The sequence below is a fragment of the Mytilus edulis genome, chromosome 12 (genome assembly GCF_963676685.1).
Source record: "Mytilus edulis chromosome 12, xbMytEdul2.2, whole genome shotgun sequence".
NCBI classification, from domain to species: domain Eukaryota; kingdom Metazoa; phylum Mollusca; class Bivalvia; order Mytilida; family Mytilidae; genus Mytilus; species Mytilus edulis.
In genome coordinates this window covers 39446417-39465607 of record NC_092355.1, presented here as the reverse complement: position 1 = coordinate 39465607, position 19191 = coordinate 39446417, and the positions used below count along the sequence as shown (strand labels likewise).

The 19191-nt window shown below is 31.3% G+C and overlaps 2 protein-coding genes across 2 annotated transcripts; both read right to left on the bottom strand.

The window, feature by feature from the left end:
- Positions 1-556: 556 nt before the first annotated feature.
- Positions 557-6127, bottom strand: LOC139497611 (heavy metal-binding protein HIP-like). The gene is made up of 2 exons (XM_071285845.1): positions 5819-6127; positions 557-942 (listed from the first exon to the last, which is right to left on the bottom strand). The coding sequence occupies exons 1-2, from the start codon at positions 5994-5996 to the stop codon at positions 557-559; spliced, it is 564 nt and encodes a 187-aa protein (XP_071141946.1). The 5' UTR covers positions 5997-6127.
- Positions 6128-13598: 7471 nt separating this feature from the next.
- LOC139497610 (probable serine/threonine-protein kinase smg1) lies at positions 13599-18179 on the bottom strand. Its single transcript, XM_071285844.1, has 4 exons — positions 18176-18179; positions 16977-17000; positions 14457-14498; positions 13599-13884 (listed from the first exon to the last, which is right to left on the bottom strand). The coding sequence occupies exons 1-4, from the start codon at positions 18177-18179 to the stop codon at positions 13715-13717; spliced, it is 240 nt and encodes a 79-aa protein (XP_071141945.1). The 3' UTR covers positions 13599-13714.
- Positions 18180-19191: the final 1012 nt, after the last annotated feature.

Below are 19191 nucleotides of genomic sequence, written 5' to 3'. Positions count from 1 at the left end.
GTCGGTCTTAGTCATGTATACATGATTCATATTCTATCATTGGCATGTTAATAAGGCTCTCAAAAGAAAAAGCACTGATGGATTGTCCTAGAAGCATATTTTATTAATATTATTACTAATAATGGTCTATATATAAGAAGTTATATTTATTTCATAATTGAAGCGGTGCAAATTTTTTATTTAATTTGATTTTTACCAAGAGATGCATTGTAGCAAAGGAAAAGAATAATTGTGATCTGAGGCCAGAAACACGAAAATAATTGAATTTAACAGAATGGAAATACATATCTGACTTTGGAAATAGGGAAAGGCCCTTGATAGCCTTTATGAAATTTCCATAAATAATATCTTTTACAAAAAAATCATCCTACAACAGTTCACAATCTGTATATGCCCGCGATTTCGCGGGTATGTTCTAGTGCATATTTGAAATTTTAAATAGATGACATATACATGAACTTGCAATCATAAACATAAATAAATTAGAATATAAATGCATGTATTCACTTCAAAAGATCAATAACACAATGAACGTTTTATCTCATTATATACCTAATTATAACTGATGTCCTGAAAACATGGAATATTCCTCTCCATAGATTGAACCAACACTACGTGGATGTCGAAGGTATACCAAATCCCCTTTCTGTAGCAGCAGTATAGCATTTAGAGTCCCTGTAGATCCATGAGACATATGAGCATGTCCTCTGGCAACTAATTCCCCATTTTTTAGTAAGTTTAGTTGAAGCCATTTGGCACCATTTGTGATAAAACTTGCATTAAATTCATATAGCCCTGCCGCTGGTGCCGTGAATTCCCCAGTTTCTGAATGATATCCATCTCCAATGTTGGTTTTCGCATTTGTGAACTTGAGAATGGTATTGGTAGTAATATCTTCGGTAACATCTTTCATGGTAACAAAAATGGCTGTTTTTGCATTTTCTAAAAGGTATTATAAACAATAAGTAATAATCGATCATTTTTTATTAACATCAGTTTATAGTTAACGGTGGTTTTAATTTGATCACTTTTGCCTTTAGTGTAAACATATTTGAAAATTATCTCGACAGCATTCATTTTGACAAAGGCTATAAAATAGAGTTATGTTTTTTAAGCTAGCTATCAGCATCATTTTCTACATAAGTGAATACCTTTACCAAGACAGTTAATGTTGTTTTTTATTCGTTTGATGTCTTTGAGCTTTTGATTTTCCCATTGACTAAGGGAAATCCGTTTGAATATTCCTGGGAGTTCGGTATTTGAGTTATTGTACAATGTGAACTTCCTATTAGAGCTTTCTTACAAATTGACGAAAGGTACGTATGCTTGACGAATCATACGTAAGACTCGTTTTAGGGATCCTTTTTTTTAACATATTTAAAAAATAGTCGTGGAACTTCGGACAATTATCGTGCATGCAACGACACTTATTACATTGGATTTTTCTTGAGATATATTTAGGATTTCGAGACGTACGATAGGTTAGAATATGATTATTGATACCATCAGGTCGGAGGAGATAACACTACAAAATATTCTAAATATAGAGTAGTCAGACGAAAAAAATGCCCCTTGAATACTAAAAACCGGCCCCTCCACCACTCTTTAATATTACAATGTTGCACTGTTTAACCTAAGAAAATGTCAAAGCAAATACTATTAGTTACATAGTGTGCTAGTGACCTAATACTGTATATATGGGGTCAGTAAATTCCATATGGGGTGAGAGCGAAGCTCGAAACCCCATATGGAATTTACTGACCCCATATATACCGTATTACTTCACTAGTACACTATGTAACGAATTTATCTTACCGACTATCTTTACGTGTAAAATTCAGACCAGTGACCTATCAAAATGAGCAAGTCTTCAATACAGTTAGCATTAACATGATTAACTCCATTGATCCTACAAAAACAAATGCCAACAATGACAACTTGTTAGATTTAAATGTGTTTTATGAATTTATTTCAATCTTATTCATCAATTTCTTGAAACCTTTAAGATTTTTTCTCAGTACTGTTTTGTTTTTCTAAAGGGACGTAACACCACTACTAACCTTGTATGATATAAGCCCCGCCTCCCTACTACCTTATATGGAATATAAAGGGACGTAATTCCACTACTAACCGTGTATGAAATAAGTTCCGCCTTCCTACTAACTTAATATCAAATATACACGGTTTCCACGAGGTCTCTTTTAACCAATCGCATTCCTAGAAATGTATAGGAGGTAAGATAAATTGTCTTCTTATCTAACAGAAACTCAAATACTTCCTTGATTCAAAATTTGTAACGCTCAAAATAATAAAATGAAAATGAAGAAAAAAAGATGATCTTCATACTATGCCATATACTGGTGCTCGTTTCATAATTTTTGAATCATCGCCTCTCCCCTGGTAATATTCATTCCCCCCCCCCCCCTAAATGTGTATATATGATACACCTGGGAACGGTTATTTTAGCGTATAATTGCGTTTTGCCTATAGTCCTAAACATTCATGAAATATTAGCCACTGGACGATAAGTGACAACTTCGCGTCTATCTTTCAAACATGTATACTGTTAAGGTAGCACTACAGTCTAACAATGATTTTTTGAAGATATTTTTTTTATCACATAATTTTGAAGTAAGAATTATTCTGCACAGTTTGTAAAAATCCCAAAGTCATTATCACATCACAACAGGGAGTAAATGGATAATGAACTTATGCAAATAAAAGCACATGGTAATTAATCTAAATATATAGGCATTTTTGGGCAATTAATGAGCTATATTTTGAAATTTATCAAACAAAAAATAAATTTATATATAGATTAAGAAAGAGTTATATTTCAGCTTTAAAATGAGTTAAAGATTTTAAAAATCCATTGAGTAGTTTTGTAGAAATTAATCTTTAAAGACTGTTGATTGGAGTCAGAAAATCTTGACTGTAGTGCTACGGTAACCTTAAATCGTCATTATAAAAGCCACAATATATATGGTGCAAAATTGTAGATTTATTTTCTTGATATACAAAGTCTTTTTTTCTAGATTTATTTAACATTACTTTTTAAAAACATTGTAGCATCATTTTTTAGCAAAGCTCGATATCTCACTTTGACAATTTACTGAATGTGTACTGTAACAAATAAAAATAAATGTGAATCTTGTCGTTAAATTAAGACTAACGTACTTCAATAATGTCATTGAAATGTTAATCGTGAAACTCGTGCTTAAAAAATTCCCGCGGAAATGTGTGTACTCGTGGTTTACGTGAGTAACGTATCGTACGTAAGTGTATTTGACACTATTTTTCTCTGTTTGATTATATTAAAATCGTGTATTATTTGCGATATTATTATTTTTTTCAAATAAACTTGATTTAGAAAAGAATGCTGTTTTACTGGATAAAACAAAGACTCTTTTAACTGTTATTGTAGAAATGAAATACGTTCTCCCTTTACGTTCGTTCGTACCTTTCGCCAATTTGTAAGAAAGCTCTATTATGAATTTTCGGCATGTAATTCCATATGCATATATTTTTTTAACCCATTTATGGACATTATGTTTGCTGGTCTCTGCGTCCGTTCGTCCGTCCGTTCATGATATGATCTTCCTAATTCTAATGGCAAGTTAGAGATTTTATCCTATTTTCATGGTCCACTGAACATAGTAAATGATAGTGCCGATTGGGCATCCGTGTACTTGGACACATATTATTGTTTAAAAGAGCTTTATTTTGCATAAAACTAAGGTTTCGACTCCCACAGTAAAATAAAAAAAGGTCACCGTTTGACTGACAGACGTGCATTTAATATGGTTTAGAATAATCTTATTTAATTTTCCTCTTTATTTCCCAATTGCACATTTCTGTAACGTAAAAAATTGATACGCTAATTTTATCAATGTCCATATACATTTGTTTGACATAACGTCTGTTCATGCATGTATCAATTTATAATTTTTTTATTGGGAATTATTTTTTACATGAATGGGTAAGGATCCCAAACAAAAAAAATTGAGGAACAAATCATGGTAACAAATGATAAACAAATCGCATGATTTCTTTGTGATTTGAAAGTGATAAAATTTCACATGCAAATGAGCTAACAAATCACAATAACAAATCACGAACAAATTGCTTACAAATCATAAGCAAATCATAAACAAATTGTCAAGAAATTGTTTTGAAATCATTAACAAATCAGAGGTAATTGCTTTCCTACTTCAAGCAAATCACAAACAAATTGTTTTTAAATCGTAAAGAAATTGTAAAGAAATTGTTATCAAATCTTTAACAAATCAGAAGTAAATCATATTCCTACCTCAAGCAAATCATAAACAAATTGTTTTCAAATTATTAAGAAATTATAAACAAATTGTTATCAAATCTGTAACAAATCAGAAGTAAATCATATATTCCTACCTTAAGCAAATCATAAGCAAATCGTAAATAAATTGGCATCAATCAACAATTCACAGATTAAATCATTCACATCCAGATCAAACATATGTTCTGCCCCTGAAACCACTAAACTTTGAAGCGCAATTGTCTTCATTTTACCTTAAATAGCTACTCCTCTAATTGTAAAAAGGAACACTATCGATGGTTGCGGTGGGGACGAATAGTTCACTCTGTGTAAGTTTCTCTTACTTCTCTCCCGAATTAAACTATAACGAAATTTGAAAAAAACATGGGCAACCACGTGTACTTAGTAGAATGATGTCGAATAGGTGATGGCTCTTAGTCTTGGTCCAAATCTGCTGCATTGTAATATAGCTTTGCCCATTTTGCCCGGGACCTGGTCAGTAAACATCATGCACAATTAAAACATTGAACTTGCCAGTGTATAATGTCTGCTGGCTCTAGAAGCCAGTCTTTAAATAAATGTTTCGATCTGTTTACACATCTTTTACACATTTTTATTTTGAAAATTATTCCTTACAGTACAAAATTATCATGATTATAATGAGATACTGAAATGCACAATTTCTAAATTTTAATGGTTAACGTTAGAATAGTATTATTTGAATATGTGAAATTATAAATATAGAGATTCCTTACCACCGTCATCTTTCATAGACTGAATAAAACTCCTCATCTTGCAACCTTCTTTGTTCAGTTGATACAGAACAGTATTTGAAATTTGAATTTGACCTCAACCGGAAGTTAGAGGGATAGATAAACAAAGAAAATTGGAATGCATTAACATTTTAATCATTGTAGCAAATCATCAATGAATCACACCATGATAGCTAACAAAGTTAACAAATCATTTTCAAATCATTTCATATGATATTCTAAGTTAACAAGTCATTTTCAAATCATTTCATATGATATTCTAAGTTAACAAATCATAACGAAATCACACCATTCAAGCTTAAAAAGTTAACAAATCTCTTTCAAATCATTTCATACGATATTCTAAGTAAACAAATCATAAAGAAATCACACTAAACAGAAACAAATTGCTTACAAATCATACAATAGAAAGAAATCGCAAAGAAATCAGTTTTAGGGAATTTGGAAAATTCTGATTTTTTTATGATTTGTTTAAAGAATCGCAAGCAAATGGTACTAACAAGTCGCAGAATCACGATTTGAAAGAGATTTGAATACGATTTGAAAGCAATTTGTTCATTTATTTTTCTGTTTGGGGATCGAATACACGAACGAACTAATAACGAATTGCATACTAATAACAATTCATAATGATACTTTGAGTTGCTCGTGAGTTGTCACCCTTTGCAAATATTCCTTCAACTGGAATCAAAGTTAGTAATAAAGAAATTATCTATGGTATATTAGTGTATTACTGACTGTGTTTGTTTACCTTTTTTAAACTCCTGTAATGTCTTCAATTTCTGCAATTTTAATTTTATGTCTTCAAACTTTTCATTGGTTTGCTCATGTATAGATTTCGATTTTAATTTTAATTCTTCTTTCATTACTTCCATTTCAATTCCGTGTTTACCTTCCGCAATCATAAATTTGTTCTTTAATTCTTCCATTTCATTTCTGAGTTTCCTTTCTACATTAACTATTCTTTCAGTGTCTTTTTCTTGCAATTTTAATTTTATATCTTCCGACTCTTTACGGAATGCACTAGTTTGCTCATGTATTGATTTATATTTTGTTTTTAATTCCTAAATATTCCTAAAGGTAAAACAACAAAACTTCAATGACGAACGTATAATTCATTAATAGTAAAAATTGGATGAATTTCAACTATGTTTTGGTTATAATTTCATAGAATTATAAAACCATGACGTACTAAAATTTTAGCTAAAGACAGATAAAGTAGCATAAACACAATACACACCGATACAAGCAATTGAAACATTTGTTCAATGTAACGCAAATGTGTCATTAATAACACTATTCATACTAAGCAAAACTTTGTAAATGTTGTAATTTGAAGAAAAAAATAACTACTTCAAAATGACCTTAAAAGTATTGTTGTGTTGTTTCTTAGTTTTTGCGTCGGTCGGTCTTCACAGATGCAATAATGAATGCAAAGGTATGTGCATTATCTTTTATTAATTTTAGCTTCATATAATTCATTGCAACAAAGGGAAATTCATAAGAATGATAAAAGAGGGACGAAAGATACCAAAGGGACAGTCAAACTCATAAATAAAAATAAACTGACAACGTCCTGGCTAAAAATTAAAAAGACAAACAGACAAACAATAGTACACATGACATAACATAGAAAACTAAAGAATAAACAACACGAACCCCACCAAAAACTAAGGGTGATCTCAGGTGCTCCAGATGGGTAAGCAGATAACATGCAATAACAACTCATACATGAAGTATTATAGATATTCTAGACCTTTGAAATACCTGTACTTACATGAACTCTACTGTTAAAAATAATATTGAACAGGATCAGCAAAATAAAATTAAGTTCATATTATGTGATAATATTTCCCAATTGATTTTGTCATGCCAATGTCACCTATTGTTTTATCTTTTAGAAAAAGTAAAACCTGCATTTTTCGTTACGTTAAAGGATAATCAAAATCTTTCTACCAAAACCGTCGTGAGGTTCACACGAGTGAAGACCAACATTGGATATGGATACAATTCAAGAACCGGGAAATTTGTAGCACCAAAGGATGGAGTATATGAGTTTAATGCAAGTTTCATAACCGCCGGTGATAACTGGCTTGAATTACATTTGATCAAAGATGGAGAATTTATCGCCAGAGGACATGCGATTAACGCCCATGCGTCAACAGGGACTATAAATGTTATAATTAGACTACGAAAGAGGGATGAAGTATACCTGCGACATCCACGTAATTTCGGAATAATCTTTGGAGGTGATTACTCAATGTTTTCTGGACATATGTTGTAAATAAGTAGTGTTTGTTAAATCATAAAAAATAATCATAGTACTTGATACATGTTTCGGTATCTATAAACATAAATTACCCATATAAATTAAAGTATATTTGAACTAATTTGACTTTTTGTTATTGGTAATTAGACTGTACTACATCTCCTATCCTCTATACGGAAGGTAATACCCATCAAATGTGTGTAAAACAGAACTGAGTGGCAATATTGGGGTTTATCCACCATATGCCAAATGATGAAGAGTTTAGCAACTATAACTTATCACATGACCTTCAACAATGACCTTAACTCATGTCTCAACCCCATGCAACACATTGTCACGATGTAAAACAGTTATTACTAGTATATAACGGCGCGGTTAATGTAAACAACATCAAACAAATATGATATACAGCAACACATAAAAACCATTGACTACTACCGTTTTAAATTGCAGACACATATAGTCCAGCGGATATAAGAATAATTGATCACTTTATGGTAAAAGCATGAAACTTTGCACAATGACCGGTTAAGGGACATAAACAAAATTGATATATAGAGCCACGCAAAAAATAATCCAAAATGGCCGCCTAATTAGAGATGGATAACATAAGGTACAGGAATTACAACATCAAACCCTGATGAAGTCTTACAATATACGAGAGTTTAGAATTTGATGAATTACATGTTACACATGTCAATAATTTTTTTTCACCTATATGAAATATACAATTGATAAAAATGACGTCTAAATCCAAAATGGCACCGTAAAAATGTCAAAGTTTGAAGGTACTTATAAATAGTCACTATCAATAATGAATAAAAAAATAACATTTTGGTGAAACTGATCATGAGATGTTGACATCGGCCTACAGTATATAAAATACACAAGGGAACATATATCATGTTATCAATTATGTAAGAGATGACATAAACTATCTTACAATAATTTAATTTTGGATGTAACGCGTCTTCTGATTGGAATGGAATTTAGAATTAAATTATAAGAAATGACTGCAATATTTTTTCTGTCTATTCGAAATAACATAAAAAATGTGGTGCACACTGTTTAATAATCCGCTACGCGTGTTATTCAGTGTACACAAATTTTTTATGTTATTTCGAATAGACAGAAAACATATTACAGTCATTTCTTAAGTAATGAAATTTGCCAATACCATACAAATTGGCGTCTCTGACAAGCAAAACATTTTCGGTTTTAGTTTATATTTACATGACTTCCGAAAATATATCGATGAAAAATATGTTTTAAACCTTACAAATATACAAAACACGTATTATATTTGATTACATTCACTTAAATTGACACTCATACCTCATCTCGCTATGTTTATTCGTTGTGTAAATAGAGCCAAGATGTCTGTGTACGGAATACAATTGTTCCTGTAGCGTATTTTACGGGCACAAACACTTTTATAAGATGTTAAGTCTTACTCCATCACTTGCAAGGACAATAATTCGTTAGGCGACGGTCAATTCAATGGAGAAAGTATTTCTCACAACAACAGTACTATACCGTCAAGAGTATGTGTTATCGTGAATGACGAAACACGAATCAACAAAAGAAAAAGAACGAAATGAATAAAATTAAGTTCTTAGCCACAAATTAAAAACCAAAAGACGACTTCTTGTATACCAGTTGCATATTACCGATTTATAAGAGGCGAACTCCTAATTATGCTACTGGCTGTCGGTAAATTTGTTTTATCATTCCAGAAATCATGTCTTATTTGGCTTTTCAGGGCATTTGAAATACGACATCCCTGGAATGTGTCTTGATAGAGTGGCGAAAGATACCAGTGGGACATTCAAACTCATAAGTAAACAAAAAAAGGGGGGGGGGACTGATTGGTAGTTAAAACATTCGGAAAACCTCTGCTCTCGTCTGTGAAACGGATATTCCATAGCGGCCTACAAGCATCATTAGAATAAAGGAACAGATTGTGAGTAGTAGTATATATACCGTCAATACGTATGTATGCCCGAAATGATAATGAATTGAAACCCAATATTTTGTGCTTTCAGTTCAAAAGTCGAATGTTTGGTTCAATAGTATTTTATCGAGAAAAAGAAACCAGTGACTATTATGTTATTTTTTGTATATATGTACATTATACTTTGTAATAAAAATTACATTTATTATCCTGCAAACAGTTGATTGTTTTGTCTGCATTAAACAATGAACTGAAAATGTTGAAATAAACTTAAGACATATGTGCACGATTAACAATTTGACAAATTTATAAAATTATAAATAAAAAAGCATTTAAAGTCTGATAAGTATATACAACTATGAAATAAGAAGTACAATCATTTTAATTCAAATATAACGATAAACAATGATTCATTTAATTATTTTTTTGAAAAGAATTAAGTACTATTTTGTGGAAATTTCAAATAACCAGGAATATATATTATTTATTTAGATACAGATTTAACGATAGGTTGAAATATATTTCCTACAAGGTCATTTGCTTCGTTGCATTGTAATATAATGATACGATTTCGTGAGTTGTAACATCTGTCTGTTTATAATATGACATGTATTTCATTGTATTTGTTTCATAGGAAAGAATATCTACACGTATATCCTTGCTCAAAAACGTAAAAAAAATTATATAGTTCTTCTACATTAAAGTATGACAGAGACCTATTAATTGGGGCCTAGGGGAAGGTTCGGACTTCCTTTTATGTGGAGAAAATTTGAATGATTATTTTGGAAATACTGAAGCATGACTAGAACGATCCCCATCTTCGGCATTCAGTGCACCATCACCTTTTAAAGAAAATATTTTGATCCTCCACTGTATGCATAAACAATTAGTGTAAATTCATCAGGACTATTAATCCGGCCAAAACAATGCGCATGTCCCTTTACATGTATTTGTACGTGTACTATTATCTTCATCATAACCAGATTGGAGCCAGAGGGTCGCAAATTATACATAAGTATAGATTCAAAATGCAAAGTTAAATTGTTTGGCCCTTTTAAGTTGTGTGGCCCTATTAAATTGTGAGGCTCTTATCTTATTAAAATTACTGCTAGTTGAATTTGTTAGATCAAATTGGGCACAGGCACATATAGATTTGACTTTCTAATAATTAAAATCTGATATTTAAAATTAGTATTCAGTTGCTTTAACACATGCTTCATTATAAATCAATTATGAAGGGTTATTTTCTGTTTTGAATTGCTTAGGCCCAAATCTTTCTGGTTGAAAATGTGCCATTTAAACATTAAAATAATCACTCAAAGTCTATTTATAAAAATGGCAGTATTGTTTATAATAACAATTCTATTGGTATGATACTTAATAACCTGGTTTGAAATTCTTGTGTCATGTCAAATTTTATTGAAATCGATCGAAGTTCTCTATTTTATCAGTTCCGAGGAAACTGTTACCATCCTTCGAATTTTGTCTCCATTGTTAACAATATAAGATTTTTATTTTTTTTATCATATACTATCCATATGTGTAGGAGGCTTCAAACGATGATGGTAAAAAAAATTGACTCATGGATTTTAAGGTACAGTATTTGCTCTAGTTTAAAAAAAGGTACAAAAGAGGGACGAAAGATAACAGAGGGACAGTCAAACTCATAAATCGAAAATAAACTGAAAACACCATGGTTTAAATAAAAAGGACAAACAGCCAAACAATAGTACACATGACACAACATATAAAACTAAAGAACAAACAACACGAACCCCACCAAAAACTAGTGATGATCTCAGGTGCTCCGAAAGGGTAAGCAGATCCTGCTCCACATGTGACACCCGTCGTGTTGCATAAGAGATAACAAATCCGGTAACTAGTCTAATTTGGTAGGTCACATTTATTAAAGGGTAGGGGATTGTAGTGACGACGTAAGGAACATATCCGATTCATCTGTGAAACGGTTATTCCATAAATGTCAACCAACTCGTGATGGCGTCCGTAAAATTTACGAAGAGATGATTGCAACTTCACTATTTGGAACTCTTGATTAAATAGCTATCTTTTGAGCAACAACCCTTTATCGAGAAAATCATGATGGGAAATACAAGCACGGGAAAATCGTATCAATTGGGAGATATATACACACCGCATGCAGGTTATGCTGGAATGTTGCTACTTACATGTTATGTCTGAAGCTGTCAAACACAATTATATAACTCCTCAACATAAAATTACCCATATTTTTAATGAAAGGTGATAGATTTTTTAAATAATCCCCAAACAATTAAACAACACTATAAAAATATTAGTAGGAAATCCGGAATGGATTCTTTTAATTAGCCTCTATAGTCTTGAAGAAATGCACTACGTGAGGGGGTCGGGCTGACAACAGATTATATTTTATCCAAATCCTTCTTTTTCTCCCTAAATCGCACTTGTGCTGTCCCCTTTATTTCGCATTGACACTTTTTACAAACTACATGCCATATCCCATATTTTTGTAACCACTTTATCCGGCCATTTCCAAAGATTAATTTTTGAAATATTATTAAATTTATTAAGTAAGACATGCTTTTGTAAAGGCCTTCTACCACTACTCTTGCTTCAATAATCATCCACCATTTAAACAGCTACATGTAAAGATAGTCGCACTTGGTAAAATTTTATTTCTCCGCTCTTTCTTAGATATTTCTTGTATTTATGTCCCAAATTCTGAAAGCTTGCAAATTTAACTAAATATTGATATCGCTGTTTTCAGTCATGGTCTCAACATCAGTGATCGGATAACAAACGAGCCCTGGTGCTGCTGAATATGATAGTTACATTACTTCCGCCCGCATATAAATGACATGCGCATTTCAATTGCAAGACAAATATTCCTAGCACTATTTGTCCGACTAGGCGGACAAATAACCACTCCGTTTAATGAAATATTAAAGCGAATACATTAGAAACGTAATTTAGGTAAATAGAATGTGCGTGTATTTCGTATTACGTCTTACCCATAATACATGTGTTACATCTTAAATGAATGCCTACTGATGGCTGACCACTCCGATTTGGAAACATTATAAACACCTTTTGGAGAACAATTTTTTTTATACTAAAACACAACTTCGGGCGGAAGTAAAGCGTTTTATTGTTTTTGTCGGGAATATCTTTGATTTTAGTTAAACCTGTTATTTACAATTGTGCTAAATGTGTTCTTGCGTATGTTTATATTGTATTCCTGTCATTTCAGTGATATTCTTTTAGCACCGCCATATAAGCGGGAGGTTTGGCTAGCCATAAACCAGGTTTAATCCACAATTTGATCTAACAATGTCCTGTACCAAGTCAGGAATATGGAATTGTTATCAAATAGTCTGTTGTTATGCTATGTTAACCTTTGTTGTGTTATACTTCAGTGTTTCTGTTGTTTTCCTTTTATAGTTAATGTGTTTCTCTCGGTTTTAGTTTGTAACCCGAATTTTTTTCCCTCAATCGATTGATGACTTTTAAACAGCGGTATACTACTGTTGCCTTTATTGATCAAATTATCATCAACAGTAATGCGTCACTCTAAAATATCAGTAACTAAGTGATAATGATTAACAAAAAAAAAACATAAATACTAGTACTCTGTTGGATACGTTCAAACGGTCATAACTACAATTCCATGTTTTTTTTCGACATCCCCAAATAAAATTTAGCAGTGATTATTTTGTATGGGTGTATTAGGTTTTAATGGCAAATCACTGATAGTGTGTGTAAATTAAGCACACGTTTTCTATGGATTATATTATAATTTATAAATGTATGTTTTTCAGACAAATTAAACTAACAAGTAGTAACACAATTTACTATATACTACTAACGATTAACGAGGCCGGGATAAGGTACCGGTATTTGATGTATCCACTAACAAATGTGAAAAACTATCAATAAAACATGATTTACCTTAAAAAAAAAAAAAAAAAAAAAAAAAAAAGCACACGTTTTCTAGCCAAGTTTCGGACTAATGTTGTTGAATTGTTTTACTCCATTTAGGGAGGAAAAAAGAGAACAAACACATGATAACAATACAAACAACTAGTTCATGGCTAAAGAAACCAAACTAACAAGTGGAGTTTCTTATCAGTGACAAATACTTCTTTTGTTTCTAAGAAGTGGGAGAAGATAACTAACATGTACATTTTATTTTAAATATGTGAAAAGGCGACAAATATTTATCGCAAATATCCAAAAACAAAATGGAAAACAAAACCAATCTTATATTAAACATCAATAAGCAAAAATTCACAAACAAAACAGGGGATAAAATGTTATTTTATTTCAAATGTTAATTGCATTATACAGTAATGGTAACACGTTGAGTTGCATTTCCTCATACAAGTAAAAACTAAACGTTAATCTTTATTCTCAAGACACTTACTACATTATGGACACAAATTACAAGTAACCGGACAAAATGTAGCTAAGTCTGTACTGCACGCATCAATATCGCATGTGAGACGTGGGTCATCAATACAAGGTTGTGTCGTAGTTGCCATTGTTGTTGTAGTCGTTGTTGTAGCTGTAGTTGTTGTAGCTGTGGTTGTTGTTGATGCTGAAAAGATACATATTTTAGATTACAAATATGCCTTAGACTTGCACGTGTTCTAATTCATGAATCCAATGATCAGTTTTTGTCGTATGTTTGTGTGGTTCAAAATTGTTTCTCATTTCTCATTTTTGGTATATTGATTAGACCGTTGGTTTCCCCGTTAGAATAGTTAACACTTGTATTTTTTGGGGGCCCTTCATAGTTTGCTGTTCGGTGTGAGACAAAGCGCCGTATTGAAGACCATACCTTGACCTATAATAAATTATTTTTATAAATTGTGACTTGGATGGAGAGTTGTCTCATTAGCATGCATACCACATTTTCCTATATCTATCTAACATATTTAATGTCATTTTTTTCAAAACAGGGGTTTGCTTAAAATCTATCGAATCGATCCTTCGAAAAACTATCAGTAATTTTAAATTTGACTTTTGAGAAAACAAAATTTTTTTTTAATCATTAGGATGATACGCTTGCCATATTTGACTACATATTGTCGTCCTTTAGTTGCTTGAAGATAGGTGTCTCACTAACAATCATACCAAATCTTATAATGATTGTTTTCTTATATCTACCTCCTTCTCCGCCTTCAACTCCACCGGACTGATTTAAGACAACTGAAAAAAATGACAATAGAGCATTCAATATTATATCATGTATATACTGAGGAAAACATTTTTTATATACTGAAGAAAAATATTATATCATATACTGACTCAAAAACATGATAACGGTTGAAATGTTATCAAATATCGAAACTTAATATACATATCATAGTAAAATTAGCAATCACATGTTCTATTGCGGTACATCGATAAACTACTGATGCCTCAACTCATAGTATTCAATTCATAAAACATTTTCCTCGTTTTAAAAGGAATAAACTCAACACAGATACCAGGTTTTAATTTGTGTATGCCAGACTCAAGATTCATTTACAAAAGACTAATCAATGCCGCTCAATTAAAACAAAATCAAAAGCCCACCTCCTTTTCCATATGATTGAAGTATTTGATATTGAAGCGGGCAGTACAGACTTAGCAACATTTTGCCAGGTTACTTGTAATACATGTCCAGTATTTAGTAAGTGTCTTGGAAATAAAGATAAACGTATAGTTTACGATTATTTGAAAATAATTTGTATATTTTTATTCAAGTGTCATTGATATTGATCCCAAGGCATAATACATTAAGTGGATGAAGATTTTTTTAAATTGTTACAATGCAAACATCCTTTTTAGCTTTGTTCGCAAGGAAAAACAAAATATATAATTGTATTAATTCACCAACATTTTGTTTTAATTTTTTTACTGGCAGGTATATCTAAAATAGGCTGTTAACAATTGTACCTCCCTATAAGCATCTGTTAGTGGCATTACGTACATGGGGACCTTAATGTATATTTGCTTAATAGCAACAAAAACACATCTAGTTCCATAGAACGTTTATTTCAAAGAGACGGATGACATCAAATGACAAATATATATGCACCATCATCATACAAAGGTACCCAACTTTCACGACTAAACTACAAAACATATACGATCATACAATACATATACATAACAGTGAATACACCGTAAATTGATAGCAAATGTTAACTGTGAACACACAAGTATTGTCGAAGTACGATCAACTGTTTAAATCATAAATGACATTTTTTTGTAAGCAACAAATATAAGAATGTACCGTACACTGGAAAATTTTGGTGTCGAAATATTTTGAAGGTTTTCGCTCGAAATGCATGCGTTTTGTTTTAGTGTGTGTAATTTTAGTGCTTTGTTCAATTGATAGGTTTACTTTTGAAATAATTGTAGTAATCAAGATCATTTATATTTGCCTTTATCATGTTTATTTACCAGTTTAACATGTTTAATGACAAAATATCATTGAATTTCTCAAACTGGAGAAAAGACAACGTTAACTTAGTGACACGGATGCAATTGTAAATAATTTAGTATATCATGGTTCCAAGGTGAAATCTTAAACATTAAAATCATTTTTTAAATAGATTATTATTTTTTTTTAGCAAATATCACATAAAGTGTCTATTGCAATACATTTTAATATATTGCCGATCAAGTATTAACATGCTTGTCGTTATGCCTCTGGCAGTACATGTTAATAACATTTAAATCATTTTTTAAATAGATTATTATTTTTTTTTAGCAAATATCACATAAAATGAGTTGTAATCATCTCTATTGCAGTACATTTTAATATATTGCCGATCAAGTATTAACATTCTTGTCGTTATGCCTCTGGCAGTACATGTTAATAAGTTGAAGATAAAGGATTACCAGGAGTTTTGATATCCTAATTACCAATACCAGCTGCTAATCAGCAATTTTAGTCTGGCATATTAATGAATTGTGTAAATTAGGGGGGATTCTTAATAAACATCTATATTGTGTTTTCTAAACAATTTCAGTAAGTTGACAATTTGGTTTAAATTATTTAGTGTTGTCGTCAATTTATTGCAGGCATTTTTTGCAGATTTTGCTATATGTATAAAATTGTAGGAAAAACACGGAAGATAAAATAACATGAAATATTTTCCCCAACAATTAACATAAGTGTTTGCTTTATTTTCGTGTGTTTAATTTTGGCACTTTCATTGGAAGCACCAAATAAACCGAAAAAAAAATCAACCTGAATAACCCAATTTACGGTAGTCTATATTCAAGTATACAATTTGATATTTTTGAATTGAAGATGAAAACATGCAAAACATGGCTCTCGCAAGGATTTAGCACACAGTTATCTTGAACGCTTCCTCTGCTAACTACTGTAATGTAATTTCAATATGAATGAGGCCTTTCGACATTTCAATCACAATATGTTGAATTGCACTTCAATAAAATTGAGAATGGAAATGGGGAATGTGTCAAAGAGACACCAACCCGACCAAATAAAAAAACAATAGCAGAGGGTCACCAACAGGTCTTCAATGTAGCGAGAAATTCCCGCACCCGGAGTCGTCCTTCAGCTGGCCCCTAAAGTACATTTTGAAATTAAAAGCATTGTTATATGAAACTGGAAAGATGATGTATTACATTACGATGCTTTAAGACTTTATATTTGTAAACACTCACCTCGAGACGCTTGGAATAATATAACTGGAAATAAAAAAAGAAACATTGATTATTAGACCTACAGAAATAAATAGCAAAATGACATTTATTTAAACAACAGGGCTGGTAAAAAAAAGTGTGTACATCCTTTAATTAGGACTGGGATAATTTCTATCTTATCTTGTTTATTTAAAAAAAAATATATTTCAGAATTTCCACCTACATATAACAATTAATGTATTTTTAGACTATTTTACTTTATCAAAAAGTAATTAAAAATGAAAATATTTTGAAAGTGTAAAAAGCTATTAAAATTTCGCTACTTGTAAATTGTATATACTCGTGTATTTATTCTTACTTCGAGACCTAATTCGAGGTTGTTTTAACCATATCTTGATACTGTATGCTCGTTAAACATTGACGTCGAATATTTGATTATTTTGAATCAACTGACTGGTTTTTTTAATATATTATTGATGAAAGCTTACTATAAATAAGTAAGTCATGATTTTATAATATTCGTTTGAAAAAATATTATCATAAAAACAGAAATAATGCAATATAATTATGGCCAACAACAATAAGGTCACAATATCATATCTCAAGTCCAGAATTAAAGTACATGTAACGTAACGAATATACACAACATTATAGTTGCTGAAATGAGACAAACTGTTTAAAAGACATCGTGTGAGTAAGATTTCAATAATGAAGTTCGATGCCCAGTTTCAAAATAAATAGCTTTCCATAAGACTAGTATATATTGACAGGGGATTAATTGAGGAATCAAAAAAGCAACAACAAAAAATTAGGGGTCAATGTGATGTTTTTTTTTTATATATATTAGCCATTGGAATTTTGGCGGGTAAACATTCTCCATTAATTTTTCATAGCTTCATCATTGAAAAGTCAAAGTTCTTAAAAACTATTAAACAACACATAGGATTTGATAACACTTTTACAAATGGCTCATAATTATACATGTACAATATTTATAAAAGAAAAAATGGGGGTCCACGGGCATATTTTTTAAGGCATTCTAATGGGTAAAACAAGAGGATTTCGAAAATCTGACAAAAATTCATTAACATATCTCTGCAGGTACCATATATAATGTAATACGTCAGACGCGCGCTGCGTCCACATAAGACTCATCAGTGACGCTCAGATCAAAATAAATATAAAGCCAAACAGGTACACTGTTAAAGAGCATTACGAACCCATAATTCCTAAAAGTTGTTATAAATACGGCTTAGATAATCTATGCCTGGGATAAGAAAATCCTATTATAACATATCTGTACACAATATAGAATCATATTCAAAACAGTGTGGCTGTGGCCATTGATTGACGACCTAAATTATCCCATTGACTGGGACAGATTAGGTGAACGTTTGTCTGTAAAAACCACTGCTCACTACTTACTTTTTATAGAATTTAAAATGTAGGGTCACCAAAGGTTCTTAAAGCTTTTAATATTAAAATAATTTAAACAAATAACAGGAATAACCTTTATGTTTTGATTTATATTATTGATATAAATCAACACATCGTGTTAATCCTGATTAGTTTTTTCTAATTACTTTATTTATGCGTTGAGAACCTTTGGTGACACCACAGTTTAAGTGTCTTTAACAAGTACATAGTGAGCAGTGGTCGTTCACCTAATCTGTCCCAGTCAATAGGATAATTTAGGTCGCCAATCAATGGCCACAGCCACACTGTTTTGAATATGATTCTAAATTATATATTCGATATAGGAAGATGTGGTAGGAGTTCCAATGAGACAACTCTCCAACCAAATAACAATTGATTAAAGTAAACCATTATAGGTCAATGTACGGCATTCAACACGGAGCCGTGACTCACACCGAACAACAAGCTATAAAGGTCCCCAAAAATACTAGTATAAAAACATTAAAACACGAAAACCAACTGTCTAATCTATATGAAAAACGAGAAACGAGAAATACATATAAATTATATAAACAAACGACAACTACTGTACATCAGATTACTGAAAGGTGCAAACATTTGCAGCGGAATTAAACGTTTTAATGGTACCAGTCCTTCTCCCTTTTTCTAAAACAATAGTATAACATCACAACATAGAAAAACACATGATAAAACATCAGTTGGAAGGCTTAACTCAATCAAAAAATGTAAATTAACACACTATGAAGGAATAAATTTGATCTGCGATACCTGAATGCAAATACATAGTCAATAAAAATTA